The sequence below is a fragment of the Somniosus microcephalus genome, chromosome 11 (assembly GCF_052327205.1).
Source record: "Somniosus microcephalus isolate GS21.2 chromosome 11, FLI_Smic_1.0, whole genome shotgun sequence".
Taxonomy (NCBI): Eukaryota; Metazoa; Chordata; class Chondrichthyes; order Squaliformes; family Somniosidae; genus Somniosus; species Somniosus microcephalus.
In genome coordinates this window covers 235,838,029-235,858,180 of record NC_140997.1, presented here as the reverse complement: position 1 = coordinate 235,858,180, position 20,152 = coordinate 235,838,029, and the positions used below count along the sequence as shown (strand labels likewise).

The window sequence follows — 20,152 nt, the reverse complement described above, 5'->3', positions numbered from 1 at the left end:
ACTAACCTCAGCCGAGCGTAACTACGCCCAGATTGACAGGGAGGCCCTCAGCCTAGTGTGGGGAGTGAAAAAGTTCAATCACTATCTGCACGGGCAGAAGTTCACCTTGCTGACTGACCACCAACCACTTGTCTCCATCTTTAATCCAAAGAAGGGCGTTCCGGTGATGACTGCGCAATGGCTACAAAGATGGTCCCTTTTTCTAGGGGCGCACCAATATGAAATCGAGTATAAGGGCACGAAACAGCATGGAAACGCTGACGGGCTATCACGCCTGCCCCTGCCTACTGCGGAGGAAGCACCAGCAGTGGATCCTGTCGAAATATTTCATTCGACTATAATTGAATGCTTGCCAGTAACTAACGCTGGTATGGAGAAGGAGACCCGAAATGACCCGACACTGTCTCGGGTATATGATTTGACGGTGAAGGGATGGCCAGCACATGGCGACTCACTGTTGCCAGCATTCTCATCCAGAAGAGAACAGCTGTCAGTATGCCAGGGGACCTTGATGTGTGGATCCCGAGTGGTAATTCCACCCAAGTTAAGGGAGAGAGTGCTCAATGAGCTTCACGAAGGTCATCTGGGAGGGGTGAAAATGAAAAGCCTTGCTAGGGCTTATGTGTGGTGGCCGGGGATCGATCAGCAAATCGAGGACCTGACAAAGAGCTGCTCAGGATGCCAGAAGGTCCAAAATGCACCACCACATGCCCCTCTACACCCATGGGAGTGGCCCTCATCTCCATGGCAACGGGTGCATATTGATTTTGCTGGTCCATTCATGGACTCAATGTTTTTAATAGCCGTGGATGCGCACTCGAAATGGCCTGAGGTGATCAAAATGTCCTCCACCACCACGGAGAAAACTATTGCAGTCCTACGGACCATTTTTGCCAGGAACGGCTTGCCAGAGCAGATTTGCTCTGATAACGGACCACAGTTTGTGTCCGAAGAGTTTCGAAGATTTATGAAAAGGAATGGGGTAAGGCATTACACATCCGCCCCGTATCATCCAGCCACAAATGGATTGGCTGAGAGGTTCGTACAAACCTTTAAAAAAGCAGTAAAGGCCATGTGCGATGACGACATTCCACTGCAACATAAGGTGGACAATTTCCTGTTAGCCTACAGAAATGCGACACATGCAGTCACCAACCAGACCCCGGCCATGATGTTCTTTAACTGAAGGTTGAGATCTCGTCTGGATTTGCTCAGACCAAATGTACGAAGAGATGTTGAGAATAAGCAATTCCAGCACATCAATGAGAAGCCGACAAGGAGCTTCAATGTAGGGCAACCAGTCTTGGCCCGCGACTACCGAACAGAGAAATGGCAACCAGGAACGATATGCACACGGCAGGGGCCACTAATGTACACAGTGGATGTTGGGGAGAACATTGTGAGACGCCATGTTGACCAGATCCTAGAGTCACAGGAACGAGTCAACCCCATGTCTCGCCCATACGTACCTGGTGATGAACCCGACGTACAGGTAGCATCTACCCCAGAAACAGTAGCATCGGAAGCGGATAAACCAACCGACGACAGGGGGCCAGAATCGCCTCCGCACCAAGAGCAAGACACTCGGGAAAGGCGCTATCCAGAAAGGATCAGGAAGCCTCCCCAAAGACTGAATTTATAAATAGACTATTTTCAGTTAATGTTGCATGTTAAAAGTGTTTGTTGTAATTTGTTTGATATTTAATTGTTAAATGAGTGTTATGGTACTGTTAATCTAAAAGGGGAGGAATTGTAATGTATGCACCTTTAAGGGTGTTGTGTATGTAACCTGTTCCACCTTAAGAGAGCTTAAGCCTGTTCCACCTTAAGAGATGTACTACTTTCTCAGGCTGCTGTAGACGTAATACCGGGGGTGAACACACCGGTATATAAGCACTGTGCAGTAATCTTGTATTCAGTATAGTCCCTACCTCCAACCAGTAAAGACCTGTTTGAGTTATACGTTTAGGTCTTTGTGTTAATTGTTCAATACAATACACATACTTAACACTGGCGACGAGTCAGGTTCTTACCCTGCGGCAGTTATTCCACGGCGGTTGAAGAGAGGTTTCAAACCTCACCACTCACCACCCCACTGGATGCGACAGGCATTAGGACCCTGAAGCCTCCATCAGCTTGTGAACCGGAGTAGAAGACAGGACTGGGGAAGAGAGAGGTACGGGCGATAGCGATCGGCAGATAAGGGCCGGGCTGCTTTCAAGTGAGGGGCGCAGCCGGGCCATCGATCGCAAGCACTGATAAGGGCCGGGCCGCTTTCAAGTGCGAGGCGCAGCCGGGCCATCGATCGAAATCCCTGATAAGGGCCGCACTCGGGCTGAAAGGCGCAGCGTCGGCAGACACTGAAGGTGCGAGAGCCGCGGTGCACAGCGCGGGCCATCGATCGCGGCGAAGATAAGGGCCGCACTCGGGGCTGAAGGGAGACGGCGTCGGGGGACGGGTGAAGACTGCCAAGCGCGGGAAAACCGCCATTTTGTGGGCGGAGGACGACGGCAAGAGCGGGAAGCCGCCATCTTGGATAGCAGTAAAAAAAAAAATCTGAGAAATTGCAAATCTGATAAAGTACTACAATGCCTAAACACGGGAATATTAGCAACTTTGATAGTGACATCGAAGATTGGGCCATATATGTTGAACGAGTTAAAAATTATTGTAAGGCCAATAAAATTCGTGAGGCTGATAAAGCACTAACATTATTAAATTTAATGGGTGCGAAGACATACGGGCAATTGAAACACCTGTTATCACCAGATGAATCGGCGGATAAGACGTTCGATGAGATTGTTACTGTCCTGAAAGATCATCTAAACCCCACGCCGCTGATGCTAGCGGAACGATTTAAATTTTACGACAGAAGGCAGCTACAGCATGAAAGCAATGCTGAATATTTGCTGGAATTGCGTAAATTAGTGAAATATTGCCAGTTTCGAACGGGACTGACAGATGCACTACGAGACAAATTTGTGTGTGGTTTATTTAAACAGGATACACAAAAGCGACTGCTCGAGGAGAATGAGCTGACGCTTGAGAAGGCGGTCACTATGGCAGCAGCACACGAAGCCGCAGCGAGAGGCACGGCAGTAATGCAGCTACGGTCACCGGAGCTCAGTGCACACAAATTGGGTGTGAGTTCTGGCAAATGTTATCGTTGTGGAAAGACAACGCATGATCAGAACCAGTGTTGGTTTAAAAACCAAGAATGTAGAACTTGTGGTAGGCTTGGACATATAGCTAGAGTATGCAGGTCAGGGAAGAAGACCAGCAACAAGAAGTCACCGCAAGGGAAATACGCAAAGGTACACAAGGTGGCCGAACAGGAGTCCGATTCAGACGCAAGCAGTATTGAACTGGCTAGCTTAAGGGTACTCAACGTTGGTAAGGGTGCAGACCTCCAGACAATTTGGGTTACTCTTCAGATAGAAGGAGTCCAAGTAAAAATGGAATTGGACACTGGATCGGCATTGTCGGTCATGAATAAGAAAGATTACAGAAGGTTATTCCAACATATTCCCCTACAGGATACGGAGATTATATTGACAACCTACACGGGGCAGAGAGTGTACCCCATCGGGACAATAAAGGTTGCAGTGGCCAACAAGGGCGAAGGAAGTCAAATAATGGACTTATATGTGCTACCGGAGGGAGGTCCACCACTACTAGGCCGGGAGTGGTTTAGAAACATAAATATGGACTGGCATTCGCTAAAAGCCATAAAGAGTGAGAACTCGGTGCAGATAATCAGCCCAGACTCTAGAACTGATGATGGTAAGACCAACCCATGTGCAAAAGACAAAGTTTCAGCACAGAATTCCACTGAGCAACAACAACATAGTTTAACAGAGAATTCTGAGTCTGTCAAGTCTACTGATATGCACATTTTTGAGGGACACTGGGCTCGAACTCAACTCCATTTCAAACTACAACAGCAATTAGAACAAATGATTCGCCGTTTTGAGCAAGAGATGAATGAAATAAAAAAGTTCTTTGTTACAGAGTGGGAGAATCTGGAAAGGCAACAGAAGCAACTGATGGAGAAAATGGAGCAGGAGCACACCAACCATCTGCGCGAGGAGGCCGAACGAATCAAAGCTGATTCAGGTTCTGAAGGTGCGTGCCATAATCTGGTGTCAGAAGAGTTAACGGTCAGCCAACTCCTTCATATGCTGAGGGACAAGACTCTGAAATGGGAAAAACTTGAACACGAGCTGCGATCTTCAAAGGAAAAGGGTTCGGAGCTCTCAAAAGTCATTGAGATGGCTGATGTGACGACACAGACTGAAACGACTGCAACAGAGCAGCCATTGGATGCCAAAAGTACGCTGACTCACGTCAATGTAGAACAACAGACCGCTGAAACAGCTGCTCCGGTAGAGGGACTGCATAGTCCGAGCAATCAATCTCCAAAGGAAGTTGAAGTATTAAAATCACAAATGAGGTCACTAGTAAACGACTTGCTGAAAGCCCAGAAAAAGCTGGATGCAGAGGTACACATGAAGAAGTCTCTTCAGGAAAGATGTCTGGATTTGGAACAAGAGCTGGCTAACGTCCAGCTGGGTATGGAGGAAATAGACGACCCTCTCGCTGGCCTAGCTCAGGACGACACCGAATATTACCATGACCTGTCGGACGACTCCGAATATTACGATGTCCTGTCCTGCCCAGCTTGTAACTTCGACCCCCAAAGTGCAGAAATCATGGAGGAGCACCAAAAGTCTACGGAACATCGGAAGAAGGTGGCTCTACTACGGGAAGTAAGAGAGATAGAGAAGGAACAGCAGTCGGATAGCGTCCAGTTGGGTAAGGAAGAAGTAGAAGGGCCTCTCGACCTGTTGAGTGATAGTGAATACTACGAGGATGTGGTATGCCCAAATTGTGATGGAAACTCCCAAAGTGCTGAAATCCGGAGGAAGCACTTAAGGTCTAAAGAACATAGAGAGTTGGTAGCATTACAGCTGTCCGCCGAGAAGATGGGAACGACAAGAGTTGTAAAAAGGCAGAAAAGAAAAAGAAGAGGCCGAAAATAATAATTGTTTAAAATATTGTTACTTCTACTACCTCCGGCCGAACACTACGAAAAGATGCTGTCTGGAACGAATTAAGATCAGAGACTGAATTTACGAACTGTTCCCACAGAGACTGAACCTGTAAACTGTTCCCACTAAGAGTATGTTGCAACTGTTCGTAGAGATTGAATCTGTGAACTGTTTTCCGCAGAGACTGAATCTGTGATATGTTACGTTAAACATGAAGTTATGTATGTATATATGTTATTACGTTATGTTAAATGGGGGGGATGACTATAAAGCTAAGAAGGGAGGAGTGTTGTGTATGTAACCTGTTCCACCTTAAGAGAGCTTAAGCCTGTTCCACCTTAAGAGATGTACTACTTTCTCAGGCTGCTGTAGACGTAATACCGGGGGTGAACACACCGGTATATAAGCACTGTGCAGTAATCTTGTATTCAGTATAGTCCCTACCTCCAACCAGTAAAGACCTGTTTGAGTTATACGTTTAAGTCTTTGTGTTAATTGTTCAATACAATACACATACTTAACAAAGGGGAGAACTACTTTTTACAGCTCCTGTATACTGTAGTACCGGCAGTGACCACACCTGTATATAAACCCTGAGTAGGGATCTGTATATTTAGTTCTAGAGTAACCCTCATTCAGTAAACACCTGTTGATCGTTCCCTGCAGTCTCTTGTCTAATTATTGAAGGACACAACATCAAGATACACGGATCTAACAATTTCCCCTCTCCCTAACCCAGCGGTCACTAGGCAGTGATCAGGAGCAGGAACCCTGGCTGATTTCCCCTCTCTCTAACCCGGGGCTCACTTAACAGTGATCAGGAGCAGGAACCCTGGCTGATTCCCATCTTTCTAACCCAGGGCTCACTGGACAGTGATCAGGAGCAGAAACCCTGGCTGATTTCCCCCTCTCTCTAACCCAGGGTTCACTGGACAGCGATCAGGAGCAGGAACCCTGGCTGATTTCCCCCTCTCTCTAACCCAGGGGTCCCTGGACAGTGATCAGGAGCAGGAACCCTGGCTGATTTCCCCCTCTCTAATCCAGGGGTCACTGGACAGTGATCAGGAGCAGGAACCCTGGCTGATTTCCCCTCTCTCTAACCCAGGCGTCACTTAACAGTGATCACGAGCAGGAAGCCTGGCTGATTCCCCCTCTCTCTAACCTAGGGGTCACTGGACAGTGATCAGGAGCAGGAACCCTGGCTGATTTCCCCTCTCTCTAACCCAGGGGTCACTGGGCAGTGATCAAGAGCAGGAACCCTGGCTGATTTCCCCTCTCTCAGTAACCCAGGGGTCCCTGGACAGTGATCAGGAGCTGGAATCCTGGCTGATTCTCCCTCTCTCAGTAACCCAGGGGTCCCTGGACAGTGATCAGGAGCAGGAACCCTGGCTGATTCCCCCTCTCTCTAACCCAGGGGTAACTGGACAGTGATCAGGAGCAGGAACCCTGGCTGATTTCCCTCCCTCTAACCCAGGGGTCACTGGACAGTGATCAGGAGCAGGAACCCTGGCTGATTCCCCTCTCTCTAACCCAGGGGTCACTGGACAGTGATCAGGAGCAGGAACCCTGGCTGATTCCCCCTCTCTCTAACCCAGGGGTCACTGGACAGTGATCAGGATCAGGAACTCTGGCTGATTCCCCCGCTCTCAGTAACCCAGTGGTCCCTGGACAGTGATCAGGAGCAGGAACCCAGTCTGATTTCCCTCTCTCTCTAACCCAGGGGTCACTGGACTGTGATCAAGAGCAGGAACCGTGGCTGATCGCCCCTCTCTCTAACCCAGGGGTCACTGGGCAGTGATCAAGAGCAGGAACCCTGGCTGATTTCCCCACTCTCTAGCCCAGGGGTCACTAGACAGTGATCAGGAGCAGGAACCCTGGCTGATTTACCCTCTCTCTAGCCCAGGGGTCACTAGACAGTGATCAGGAGCAGGAACCCTGGCTGATTTACCCTCTCTCTAACCCAGGGGTCACTAGACAGTGATCAGGAGCAGGAACCCTGGCTGATTTACCCTCTCTCTAGCCCAGGGGTCACTAGACAGTGATCAGGAGCAGGAACCCTGGCTGATTTACCCTCTCTCTAACCCAGGGGTCACTAGACAGTGATCAGGAGCAGGAACCCTGGCTGATTTACCCTCTCTCTAACCCAGGGGTCACTAGACAGTGATCAGGAGCAGGAACCCTGGCTGATTTACCCTCTCTCTAGCCCAGGGGTCACTAGACAGTGATCAGGAGCAGGAACCCTGGCTGATTTCCCCTCTCTCAGTAACCCAGGAGTCCCTGGACAGTGATCAAGAGCAGGAACCCTGGCTGATTTACCCTCTCTCTAACCCAGGGGTCACTAGACAGTGATCAGGAGCAGGAACACTGGCTGATTTCCCCTCTCTCTAACCCAGGGGTCACTGGGAATTGATCAGGAGCAGGAACCTTGGCTGATTCCCCCTCTCTCTAACCCAGGGGGAACTGGACAGTGATCAGGCGCAGGAACCCTGGTTGATTCCCCTCTCTCTAACCCAGGGGTCACTGGACAGTGATCAGCAGCAGGAACCCTGGCTGATTCCCCTCTCCCTAACCCAGGGGTCCCTGGACAGTGATCAGGAACAGGAACCCCGGCTGATACCCCCTCTCTCAGTAACCCAGGGGTCCCGGGACAGTGATCAGGAGCAGGTACCCTGGCTGATTTCCCCTCTCTCAGTAACCCAGGGGTCACTGGACAGTGATCAGGAGCAGGAACCCTGACTGATTTCACTCCCTCAGTAACCCAGGGGTCCCTGGACAGTGATCAGGAGCTGGAACCCTGGCTGATTCCCCCTCTCTCTAACCCAGGGGTGACTGGACAGCGCTCAGGAGCAGGAACCCTGGCTGATTTCCCCTCTCTCTAACCCAGGCGTTACTTAACAGTGATCACGAGCAGGAAGCCTGGCTGATTTCCCCCTCTCTCTAACCCAGGCGTCACTGGGCAGTGATCACGAGCAGGAAGCCTGGCTGATTCCCCCTCTCTCAGTAACCCAGGGGTCCCTGGACAGTGATCACGAGCAGGAAGTCTGGCTGATTTCTCCTCTCTCTATAACCCAGGGGTCACTGGGCAGTGATCAGGAGCATGAACCCTGGCTGATTTACCCCTCTCTCTAATCCAGGGGTCACTGAACAGCGATCAGTAGCAGGAACCCTGGCTGATTTACCCTCTCTCTAACCCAGGTGTCACTTAACAGTGATCAGGAGCAGGAACCCTGGCTGATTTCCCCTCTCTCAGTAACCCAGGGGTCCCTGGACAGCGATCAGGAGCTGGAATCTGTGGTGTATGTAACCTGTTCCACCTTAAGAGAACTACCTTAAGAGATGTACTACTTTCTCTTGGCTGCTGTATACTGTAATACTGTAATACCGGTGGTGACCACGCCGGTATATAAGTGCTGTGCAAGGATTTGCTGGGCAGTTCAGCCCTGACCTCCGAATAGTAAAGACCTGTTAAAAGTTATTCTTGTTGTCTGTGTCCAGTGATTGATCCTAAACATAACTGGAGCACACACAGACTCAACAGTGGCGACGAGTCCGATCTTACCCTGTGGCAATTTTACATCCAAGGCAGCTTCGTCCTCAAAATGGGCGTCGAGAAGAGGCATCCGCCCTCATCATCCTGCTGAGCACCATCGCACGGGAGGCATCGAGAACCCGGGTTAAAAAGAAAAAGAATTCTGACCACGAAGCCCTCCATCAGCGACAGGCGGTGATCATCCCTTCTACCACGGTGGTGGGTAAGCCGATCAGCGACACGAGCAGAAAGTCGGCCGCGTTGACTGTGGAGTAGGGGAGGGAAAACGGAGGAATAAGGGCGGAGAGCTCGACCACGGCCGGTAGAAAGGGCCGGGCTGCAATCGAGGCCGAGAGGCGCAGCGACTGGGGAAGCTTAAGGCACGAGAGCTGCGGAGAATTCAAACGCAGCCGGTGTAAAGGACTGGGCTGCAAGCGGGGCTGCGAGGCAAAGCAGCGTCGGGGAGTGAGAACCGCTGGGGAGGCGAGAACGGCAGCAGCAAGGCAATCGCCAATGCAGCCAGCGGGGGAAGAAGGCAAACGCGGGAATCCGCCATTGTAGTCGGCGGGGGAAGAAGACGAACGCGGGAAGCCGCCATTTTGAGAAAAAGAAAAATTTAAAAACTTGCAAGGATGCCTAAACATGGGAGCATTAATACCTTTGATAGTGATATCGAAGATTGGACCACGTATGTAGAACGCATGGAAGTTTATTGTAAAGCAAATAAGGTACCAGATGATGAGAAAGCACTAACCTTATTAAGCTCAATGGGGGCGAAGACATACGGGCTATTGAAGCACCTTCTATCACCAAATAAACCGGCGGATCAGACTTTCGCGAATATTGTTACTGTCCTGAAAAATAATTTAAACCCCACGCCGCTGATGATAGCGGAACGATTTAAATTTTACAGAAGAACGCAGTTGAAAGACGAAAGCAACGCTGAATTTTTAATTGAACTACGTAAGCTATTGAAGTACTGTCAGTTTGGAACAGGACTAGCAGATGCACTGAGAGATAAATTTGTGTGTGGATTGTTAAAAGAAGGAACACAAAAGCGGCTGCTTGAGGAGAATGATCTTACGCTTGATAAAGCTGTCACTATTGCAGCATCGCAAGAAGCCGCAGCGAGAGGCACTGCGGAAATGCAGCTACGGTCACCGGAACTCTGCACCAATCAAATGGTCTTGAGTACAGTAAAATGTTATCGTTGTGGAAAGACAACGCACGATCAGAACCAGTGCTGGTTCAAAAATCAGGAATGCAGAAAATGTGGCAGGCTTGGTCACATAGCTAAAGTATGCCGGTCAGGAAAGAAGACCAGCAACAAAAAGTCACCGCAGGAAAAGTACAGAAAGGTACACAAGGTGACAGAGAACAGTTCGAACGAACAGAAGTCAGATTCAGACTCCAGCAGTAATGAACTGCGTAGTCCAAGAGTACACAATGTTGGTAAGGAAGCAGACCTCCAAACAATTTGGGTCACACTTCAGATAGCAGGAGTCCAAGTGAAGATGGAATTGGACACTGGATCGGCATTGACGGTCATGAATAAGAAAGATTACAGAAGGTTATTCCCACATATTCCTCTACGGGATACAGAGATTGTATTGAAAACATACACGGGGCAAAGAGTATACCCCATCGGGAAGATAGAGGTGAAGGTGGTCCACAAGGGCAAAGAAAGCCGAGGAATGGACTTATATGTGCTACCTGAGGGAGGTCCACCACTACTGGGACGGGAGTGGATTAGGAAAATAAATATGGACTGGCATTCCTTAAAAGCAGTAACGGTAGATTCCGGTACAAAAGATGTCAAACCTAAACGATTGTCCAGAATATTGGACGATGCTAAAGAGGTGTTCCAACAGGGACTGGGAACACTGAGAGGAATTACGGCAAACATCAAGGTTGAAGAACATGCAAACCCGAAATTTTTCAAAGCCAGACCGGTACCTTATGCAATACGACCTGCTGTGGAAGCTGAGCTGGAAGGGCTAGAACATTCAGGAGTACTGTCTAAGGTAGACTGGAGTGAGTGGGCCATGCCCATTGTCCCCGTCATGGAGCATTCATCGAGCAACAAGCCGGGGGAACCGGGGAAGGTTCGCATCCGTGGAGATTTCAAGATCACTGTTAATCTGGTGCTTCACACGGTGCAGTATCCGCTTCCGCGGATTGAGGATATCTTCGCTTCGTTGTCTGGCGGGAAACACTTCACCAAGATAGACCTGGCGCAGGCGTACTTACAGATGGAAGTTGAGGAAGAGTCACGCCAGTATCTCACGATCAACACGCATAGAGGCTTGTACCGGTATAATAGACTGGTTTTTGGAGTGGCATCGGCTCCAGCAATTTGGCAGAGGGCCATGGAGCAGGTATTACAGGGAATTCCAGGTACACAATGTTACCTGGACGATATTCTGATTACAGGAGATGATGACGAGGAACACCTTGCAAACTTGGAACTGGTGCTCACCAGATTGAAAGAATATGGTCTTCGAGTTAATCGCCAGAAATGTGAATTCTTTCAGAAGCAGATCTCGTACTGTGGTCATGTCATTGACCAGGAGGGGCTTCATAAGTCTCCTGACAAGATCGAAGCTGTTGTGAAGGCTCCCGCTCCGGATAATGTATCCCAATTGAGGTCGTTTCTAGGGTTGATTAACTATTACCATAAGTTTCTGCCAAATTTATCCACGGTACTGCACCCGCTGAACGCTCTTTTACAGAAGGGAGTACCATGGAAGTGGAGCGAGGACTGTAAGAGGGCCTTTCGCGAAAGCAAGGCATTGATCACCTCAGGGGAAGTGTTGGCTCACTTCAACCCAACGCTGCCTATTCGTTTGGCTTGTGATGCTTCTCCATATGGTATTGGGGCAGTACTCTCACACAAGTTGCCAAATGGCCAGGAGAGGCCAGTTGCGTTCGCATCCAGATCATTGACCTCCGCTGAGCGCAACTATGCTCAGATAGATAGGGAGGCTCTCAGCCTTGTGTGGGGAGTGAAGAAGTTTAATCATTACCTGCAGGGCCAAAAGTTTACGCTTCTGACAGACCACCAGCCGTTGGTATCCATTTTTAACCCTAAGAAGGGTGTTTCGGTGATGACAGAACAGAGACTCCAGAGATGGTCCCTTTTCCTAGGAGCACATCAATATCAGATAGAATTCAAAGGTACAAAGCAGCATGGTAATGCTGATGGGCTGTCGCGCCTGCCACTACCTACAGAGGAGGAGGCACCGACGGTTGACCCTGTTGAGTTATTTCGCTCGACCATCATCGAATGTTTACCAGTCACCAATGCAAGTATTGAAAGAGAAACCAGGAACGACCTGACACTGTCCAGGGTCTACGAAGTGACAGTGAAGGGATGGCCAGCACATGGTGATCCACTGTTACCGGCATTCTCAGCAAGACGAGAACAGCTGTCCGTCTGTCAAGGAACATTGATGTATGGAACAAGGGTGATTATTCCTCCTAAGTTAAGAGAGAGAGTTCTAAAGGAACTGCATGAAGGTCATCTGGGGGGAGTCAAGATGAAAAGCCTTGCTAGGGCTTATGTGTGGTGGCCGGGTATCGACCAACAGATAGAGGATCTGACGAAAAGCTGCTCAGGGTGCCAAAAAGTGCAAAATGCACCTCCGATTGCACCGCAGCATCCATGGGAATGGCCTTCAACCCCATGGCAACGTGTACATATTGGCTTTGCTGGTCCATTCATGGACTCCATGTTTTTAATTGCGGTGGACGCACATTCTAAATGGCCAGAAGTGATTAAGATGACTACCACTACCTCGGAAAAGACGATCGCGGTGCTGAGAACGATATTTGCAAGAAATGGATTGCCAGAACAAATATGTTCAGACAACGGACCGCAGTTCGTGTCAGAAGAATTCCAGAAATTCATGAAGAAGAATGGGGTGAAACATTATACCTCTGCCCCATATCATCCGGCTACAAACGGGTTGGCCGAGAGATTTGTACAAACGTTCAAAAAAGCAATAAAGGCCATGAGCGAAGATCAGATTCCACTACAACACAAGGTGGACAAATTCCTACTGGCATATCGAAACGCCACTCATGCAGTGACAAACCAAAGTCCTGCCATGATGTTCTATAACAGGAGGTTGCGGTCCAGGTTGGACTTGTTAAAACCAAATGTGCGGAGGGAAGTTGAAAACAAACAGTTCCAGCATATAAATAACAAGACCACTCGGAGCTTCGAAATAGGACAACCAGTGTTAGCCCGGGACAATAAAAACGAGAAATGGCAATCTGGAACAATTCGGGCCAGACAAGGACCCCTGATGTACACGGTAGATATTGGTGAAAATATAATACGGCGTCATGCTGACCAGCTGGTAGAATCGAGAACAAGGGTCGAACCCATGGTTACGGCAGAGACAACCGTGAAAGAAGTTAGTGAACCTGAAGCATCTACCTCAGAAGTGAATGTACCTGATGATGATGTCCAATCCATAAGAGACCAACTGGATGAGTCACCCCAGCAACGAGAATCAGAGACCCCTGAAAGGCGTTATCCAACTCGAATCAGGAGGCCTCCTCAGAGACTGAATCTTTGAACTGTTTTGCATGAAGTTGTATATATATATATATGTTACTATGTTATGTTAAATGGGGATATAACTGTTAAGCTAAAAAGGGAGGATTGTGGTGTATGTAACCTGTTCCACCTTAAGAGAACTACCTTAAGAGATGTACTACTTTCTCTTGGCTGCTGTATACTGTAATACCGTAATACCGGTGGTGACCACACCGGTATATAAGTGTTGTGCAAGGATTTGCTGGGCAGTTCAGCCCTGACCTCCGAATAGTAAAGACCTGTTAAAAGTTATTCTTGTTGTCTGTGTCCAGTGATTGATCCTAAACATAACTGGAACACACACAGACTCAACAGAATCCTGGCTGATTCTCCTCTCTCTATAACCCAGGGGTCACTGGGCAGTGATCAGGAGCACGAACCCTGGCTGATTTCCCCTCTCTCTAACCCAGGGGTCCCTGGACAGTGATCAGGAGCAGGAACCCTGGCTGATTTCCCCTCTCTCAGTAACCCAGGGGTCACTGGACAGTGATCAGGAGCAGGAACGCAGTCTGATTTCCCTCTCTTTCTAACCCAGGGGTCATTAGACAGTGATCAGGAGCAGGAACCCTGGCTGATCGCCCCTCTCTCTAACCCAGGGGTGACTGGACAGCAATCAGGAGCAGGAACCCTGGCTGATTTCCCCTCTCTCTAACCCAGGCGTTACTTAACAGTGATCACGAGCAGGAAGCCTGGCTGATTTCCCCTCTAACCCAGGGGTCACTGGACAGTGATCAGGAGCAGGAACCCTGGCTGATTTCCCCCTCTCTCTAACCCAGGCGTCACTGGGCAGAGATCACGAGCAGGAAGCCTGGCTGATTCCCCCTCTCTCAGTAACCCAGGGGTCCCTGGACAGTGATCACGAGCAGGAACCCTGGCTGATTCCCCTCTCTCTATAACCCAGGGGTCACTGGGCAGTGATCAGGAGCACGAACCCTGGCTGATTTCCTCTCCCTATAACCCAGGGGTCACTGGGCAGTGATCAGGAGCACGAACCCTGGCTGATTTCCCCTCCCTAACCCAGGGGTCCACTGGACAGTTATCAGGAGCAGGAACCCTGGCTGATTCCCCTCTCTCTAACCCAGGGGTAACTGGACAGTGATCAGCAGGAACCCTGGCTGATTCCCCTCTCTCTAACCCAGGCGTCACTTAACAGTGATCAGGAGCAGGAACCCTGGCTGATTTCCCTCTCTCTAACCCAGGGGTCACTGGACAGTGATCAGGAGCAGGAACCCTGGCTGAATTCCTCTCTCTCTCTAACCCAGGGGTCACTGGACAGTGATCAGGAGCACGAACCCTGGCTGATTTCCTCTCCCTATAACCCAGGGGTCACTGGGCAGTGATCAGGAGCACGAACCCTGGCTGATTTCCCCTCCCTAACCCAGGGGTCCACTGGACAGTTATCAGGAGCAGGAACCCTGGCTGATTCCCCTCTCTCTAACCCAGGGGTCCCTGGACAGTGATCAGGAGCAGGAACTCTGGCTGATTTCCCCTCCCTATAACCCAGGGGTCACTGGGCAGTGATCAGGAGCAGGAACTCTGGCTGATTCCCCCTCTCTCAGTAACCCAGTGGTCCCTGGACAGTGATCAGGAGCAGGAACCCTGGCTGATTTTCCCACTCTCTCTAACCCAGGGGTCACTGGACTGTGATCAAGAGCAGGAACCGTGGCTGATCGCCCCTCTCTCTAACCCAGGGGTCACTGGGCAGTGATCAAGAGCAGGAACCCTGGCTGATTTCCCCACTCTCTAGCCCAGGGGTCACTAGACAGTGATCAGGAGCAGGAACCCTGGCTGATTTCCCCCTCTCTCTAATCCAGGGGTCACTGGACAGCGATCAGGAGCAGGAACCCTGGCTGATTTACCCTCTCTCTAACCCAGGCGTCACTTAACAGTGATCAGGAGCAGGAACCCTGGCTGATTTCCCCTCTCTCAGTAACCCAGGGGTCCCTGGACAGCGATCAGGAGCTGGAATCCTGGCTAATTCTCCCTCTCTCAGTAACCCAGGAGTCCCTGGACAGTGATCAAGAGCTGGAATCCTGGCTGATTTCCCCTCTCTCAGTAACCCAGGGGTCACTGGGAATTGATCAGCAGCAGGAACCCTGGCTGATTCCCCTCTCCCTAACCCAGGGGTCCCGGGACAGTGATCAGGAGCAGGTACCCTGGCTGATTTCCCCTCTCTCAGTAACCCAGGGGTCACTGGACACTGGTCCTTCAGCTATAACCCTTTCTCCCTCTCCCTTCCTCTCCCTTATACTGAATCCCATACCCCCCTCTCCCTTCCCCCTCCTCTCCCCTCCCCCTCTGTCCCCCTCTCCTCTCCCTCTCCCCCTCTCCTTCCCCACCTCTCTCCCCTACTCTTCTTTCTCTCCCTCTACTTCCCCATCTCACTCCCCCACCTCACCCCTCTCCCTCCTCACCCCTCTCTCGCCCCGTCTCGCCCCTCTCCTTCCCCCATCTCTCTCCCCCATCTCACCCCTCTCCCTCCTCGCCCCATCTCACCCCTCTCCTTTCCCCACCTCTCTCCCCTCTGCTTCCCCCACCTCTCTCCCCCTCCCTACCTCCTCTCCCCACCCCACTTCCCCGCTCTCCACAAACACTGACTTGAGTTTCTCCGCCTGTTTCGCCAGTTTCCGAGCGTGCTGGAGACTCCGCGAGGTGTCGTTGAGAATTGTGTCGACGTCCTTGATGCGCCCCATAGTGTCTTTAATTTCCTGCACAATCTTCCGAATATCCAGGGAGCTGATGGGGAAGGAGATGTTCAGGACCAAGTTGGCCACCAGTTCAATGCTCTCTGGGTCCGCACCCTCCTCTGCAACACAATCAACGCTCAATCAGGGATGGGCCATGGGGTGGACCTACTCAATAGCAGCAGCTCAGTGGCATAGCAACATAAGAAATAGGAGCAGGAGTAGACCATTCGGCCCCTCGAGCCTGCTCCACCATTCACTAAGATCATGGTTGATCTACGACCTCAACTCCACTTTCCTGCACTATCCCCATATCCCTTGATTCCCTTAATATTCAAAAATCTATCGATATCTATCTTGAATATACTCAACGACTGAGCCTCCACAGCCCTCTGGGGCAGAGAATTCCAAAGATTCACCACCCTCTGAGTGAAAACATTTCTCCTCATCTCAGTCCTAAATGGCCGACCCCTTATTCTGAGACTGTGACCCCTGGTTCTAGACTCCCCAGCCAGGGGAAACATCCTCCCTGCATCTACCCTGTCAAGCCCTGTAAGAATTTTGTATGTTTCAATGAGATCACCTCTCATTCTTCTAAACTCTAGAGAATATAGGCCTAGTCTACTCAATCTCTCCTCATAGGACAATCCCCCCATCCCAGGAATCGGTCTGGTGAACCTTCGCTGCACTCCCTCTATGGCAAATATATCCTTCCTTAGGTAAGGAGACCAAAACTGTACACAATACTCCAGGTGTGGTCTCACCAGGGCCCTATATAATTGCAGTAAGACGTCTTTACTCTTGTACTCAAATCCTCTTGTAATAAAGGCCAACATACCATTTGCTTTCTTAATTGCTTGCTGTCCCTGCATGTTAACTTTCAATGATTTGTGTACAAGGACATCCAGGTCCCTCTGAACACCAACATTTCCCAATCTCTCACCACTTAAAAAATACTCTGCTTTTCTATTTTTTCTACCAAAGTGGATAATTTCACATTTCTTCACATTATATTGCATTTGCCATGTTCTTGCCCACTCACTTATCCTGTCTATATCCCCTTGAAGCCTCTTTGCATCATCCACACAACTTACACTCCCACCCAGCTTTGTATCATCAGCAAACTTGGATATATTACATTTGGTCCCCTCATCCAAATCATTGATATAGATTGTGAATAGCTGAGGCCCAAGCACTGATCCTTGCGGTACCCCACTAGTTACAGCCTGCCAACCTGAAAATGACCCGTTTATTCTAACTCTGTTTTCTGTCCATTAACCAATCCTTAATCCATGCTAGTATATTACCCCCAATCCCATGAGCCCTAATTTTGTTTAATAACCTCTTGTGTGGGACCTTATCGAATGCCTTCTGAAAATCCAAATACACCACATCCACTGGCTCACCCTTATCTATTCTGCTAGCTACAACCTCAAAAAACTCTTAACAGATTCATCAAACACGATTTCCCTTTCATAACTCCGTGTTGACTCTGCTCAATACTATTATTATTTTCTAAGTGCCCTGTTACCACATCCTTAATAATAGATTCTAGCATTTTCCCTGCTACTGATGTCAGTCTAACTGGTCTGTAGTTCCCCATTTTCTCTCTCCCTCCTTTCTTAAATAGTGGAGTTACATTTGCTACCTTCCAATCCGAGGGAACCGTTCTAGAATCAATGGAATTTTGGAAAATGACAATCAATGCATCCACTATCTCTATAGCCACCTCTTTCAGAACCCTAGGATGTAAGCCATCAGGTCCAGGGGATTTATCGGCTTTCAGTCCCATTAATTTCTCCAGTACTATTTTTTTACTAATATTAATATCTTTCAGTTCCTCATTCTCGCTAGAGCCTTGGTTTTCCACTATTTCCATAAAGTTTTTTGCGTCTTCTTCTGTGAAGACAGACACAAAGTATTTGTTTAATTTCTCTGCCATTTCCTTATTCCCCATTATAATTTCTCCTGTCTCAGCCTGTAAGGGACCCACATTTACTTTTGCTAATCTTTTCCTTTTTACATACCTATTTACAATCTGTTTTTATGTCTCTCGCTAGTTTACTCTCATTCAATTTTCCCTTTCTTTATCAATTTCTTGGTCCTCCTTTGCTGAATTCTAAAATCCTCCCAATCTTCAGGCTTACTACTCTTTTTGGCAGCATTATAAGCCTCTTCATAGAAACATAGAAAAATAAGAGGAGTAGACCATTCGGCCCTTCGAGCCTGCTCCTCCATTCAATATGATCATGGCTGACCCTCTATCTCAATACCATATTCCCGCTCTCTCCCCATACCCCTTGATGGCTTTTGTGTCTAGAAATCTATCTATCTCCTCCTTAAATATATTCAGTGACTTGGTCTCCACAACCTTCTGTGGTAGAGAATTCCACAGGTTCACCACCCTCTGAGTGAAGAAATTTCTCCTCATCTCAGTCCTAAATGTCCTACCCCATATCCTGAGACTGTGACCCCTCGTTCTAGACCCCCCAGCCAGGGGAAACATCCTCCCTGCATCCAGTCTGTCTAGCCCTGTCAGAATTTTATACGTTTCAATGAGATCCCCTCTCATTCTTCTAAACTCTAGTGAATACAGGCCTAGTGGACCCAATCTCTCCTCATACGACAGTCCTGCCATCCCAGGAGTCAGTCTGGTGAACCTTCGCTGCACTCCCTCTATGGCAAGTGTACCCTTTCTTAGGTAAGGAGACCAAAACTGCACACAGTACTCCAGGTGTGGTCTCACCAAGGCCCTGTACAACTCTAGTAAGACATCCTTGCTCCTGTACTCAAATCCTCTTGCAATGAAGGCCAACATACCATTTGCCTTCCTAACTGCTTGCTGCACCTGCATGTTTGCTTTCAGTGACTGGTGTACAAGGACACCCAGGTCCCTCTGTACAGGAAACTCTTTGATATCCGGCACCAACGGGACGGGGATGGTGCCGGTTGATTAAAAATTCCGGATGACGGAGAGGGTTATCTACCGAGGCTAGTTTTAACAAACAAAAATAAAAAAAATCAAGAAATGTGCAGTATACAGTAATTGGGTACTGACCTACAGAAAGTTGTGTTAAATGGATGGTGGAAGTTGCTTGATTAAGTACAGTACTGCCAGTTGAGGGTAATCCATAACTCTTTAATTACTTAACAGTAAAACAAAACTTATACAGTAAAGGACTGTATACAGCGCGGAAGAGTCAGACTCCTGTTACAGGGGTATTGAGGTTTTCCGACTTTCGACAGCGCCAAGAAGCCGAGTAGTGGAAGTTTGGAGAACTACCCCCACTGACTAACTCGGCCACCGCGGGAGACTCGGACTCGGCAACATTTCCGGTTACTGAGGTGTTGTTTTCGGAGTATGAATTTTGCCGGTTAATAGAGAATTCGGATATTTAGGTGCTGTTTAAACGAGAGTTTCCTGTACATCAACATTTCCCAATCTATCACCATTTAAATAATACTCTGTGACGTAAGAAAACTACTAGGCACTCGGTCTAAACATTAAACAAGGCTTTAATCAACTGTTTTACAACATGGAGGTCTAGTTGTGTCCTTCACTAGTTCCTGTTAAGAATGTCCTGCGCAAGCTGGGCCCGTGCCCGAGTATTCTCCCTGGACAGCGCCACCCGCAGGCCGCTCAGTATTATTTCATAAGTCTTTCTTTCATGAATGACTGATTCATGTCACTCTGCCTTTCTGTTTTTCCTACCGAAGTGGCTAACTTCACATTTATCCACATTATACTGCATCTGCCATATATTTGCTCACTCACTCAACTTGTCTAAGTCGCCTTGAAGCCTCTTTGCATCTTCCTCACAACTCACAATCCCACCTAGTTTCGTGTCGTCAGCAAACTTGGAAATATTACATTTGGTTCCCTCATCCAAATCATTGATATATATTGTAAATAGCTGGGGCCCAAGCACTGATCCCTGCGGTACCCCACTAGTCACCACCTACCACCCCGAAAAAGACCTTTATTCCTATTCTCTGTTTCCTGTCTGTTAACCAATTTTCAATCCATGCCAGTATATTACCTCCAATCCCATGTGCTTTAATTTTGCACACTAACCTCTTATGTGGGACTTTATAAAAGGCCTTCTAAAAATCCAAATACATCACATCCACTGGTTCTCCCTTATCTATTCTACCAGTTACATCCTCAAAAAACTCCAGTAGGTTTGTCAAACACGATTTCCCTTTCATAAATCCATGTTGACTTTGTCTAATCCCGTTGATATTTCCTAAGTGTCCTGTTATCACATCCTTTATAATAGAC

At 48.7% G+C, this 20,152-nt stretch overlaps 1 protein-coding gene across 4 annotated transcripts in view; it reads right to left on the bottom strand.

Annotated features, from left to right (window-relative positions):
* The window catches only part of lamb2l (laminin, beta 2-like), a 401,500-nt gene that overhangs the window by 20,805 nt on the left and 360,543 nt on the right, over positions 1-20,152 (bottom strand). For 3 of the 4 annotated variants that reach the window (XM_086002162.1, XM_086002163.1, XM_086002164.1), the window contains one exon: positions 15,785-15,992. In XM_086002162.1, the coding sequence (XP_085858288.1) occupies positions 15,785-15,992 (208 nt within the window). The remainder of the gene's footprint in view (positions 1-15,784; positions 15,993-20,152) is intronic. The other variant, XR_015080088.1, reaches the window with a different exon arrangement.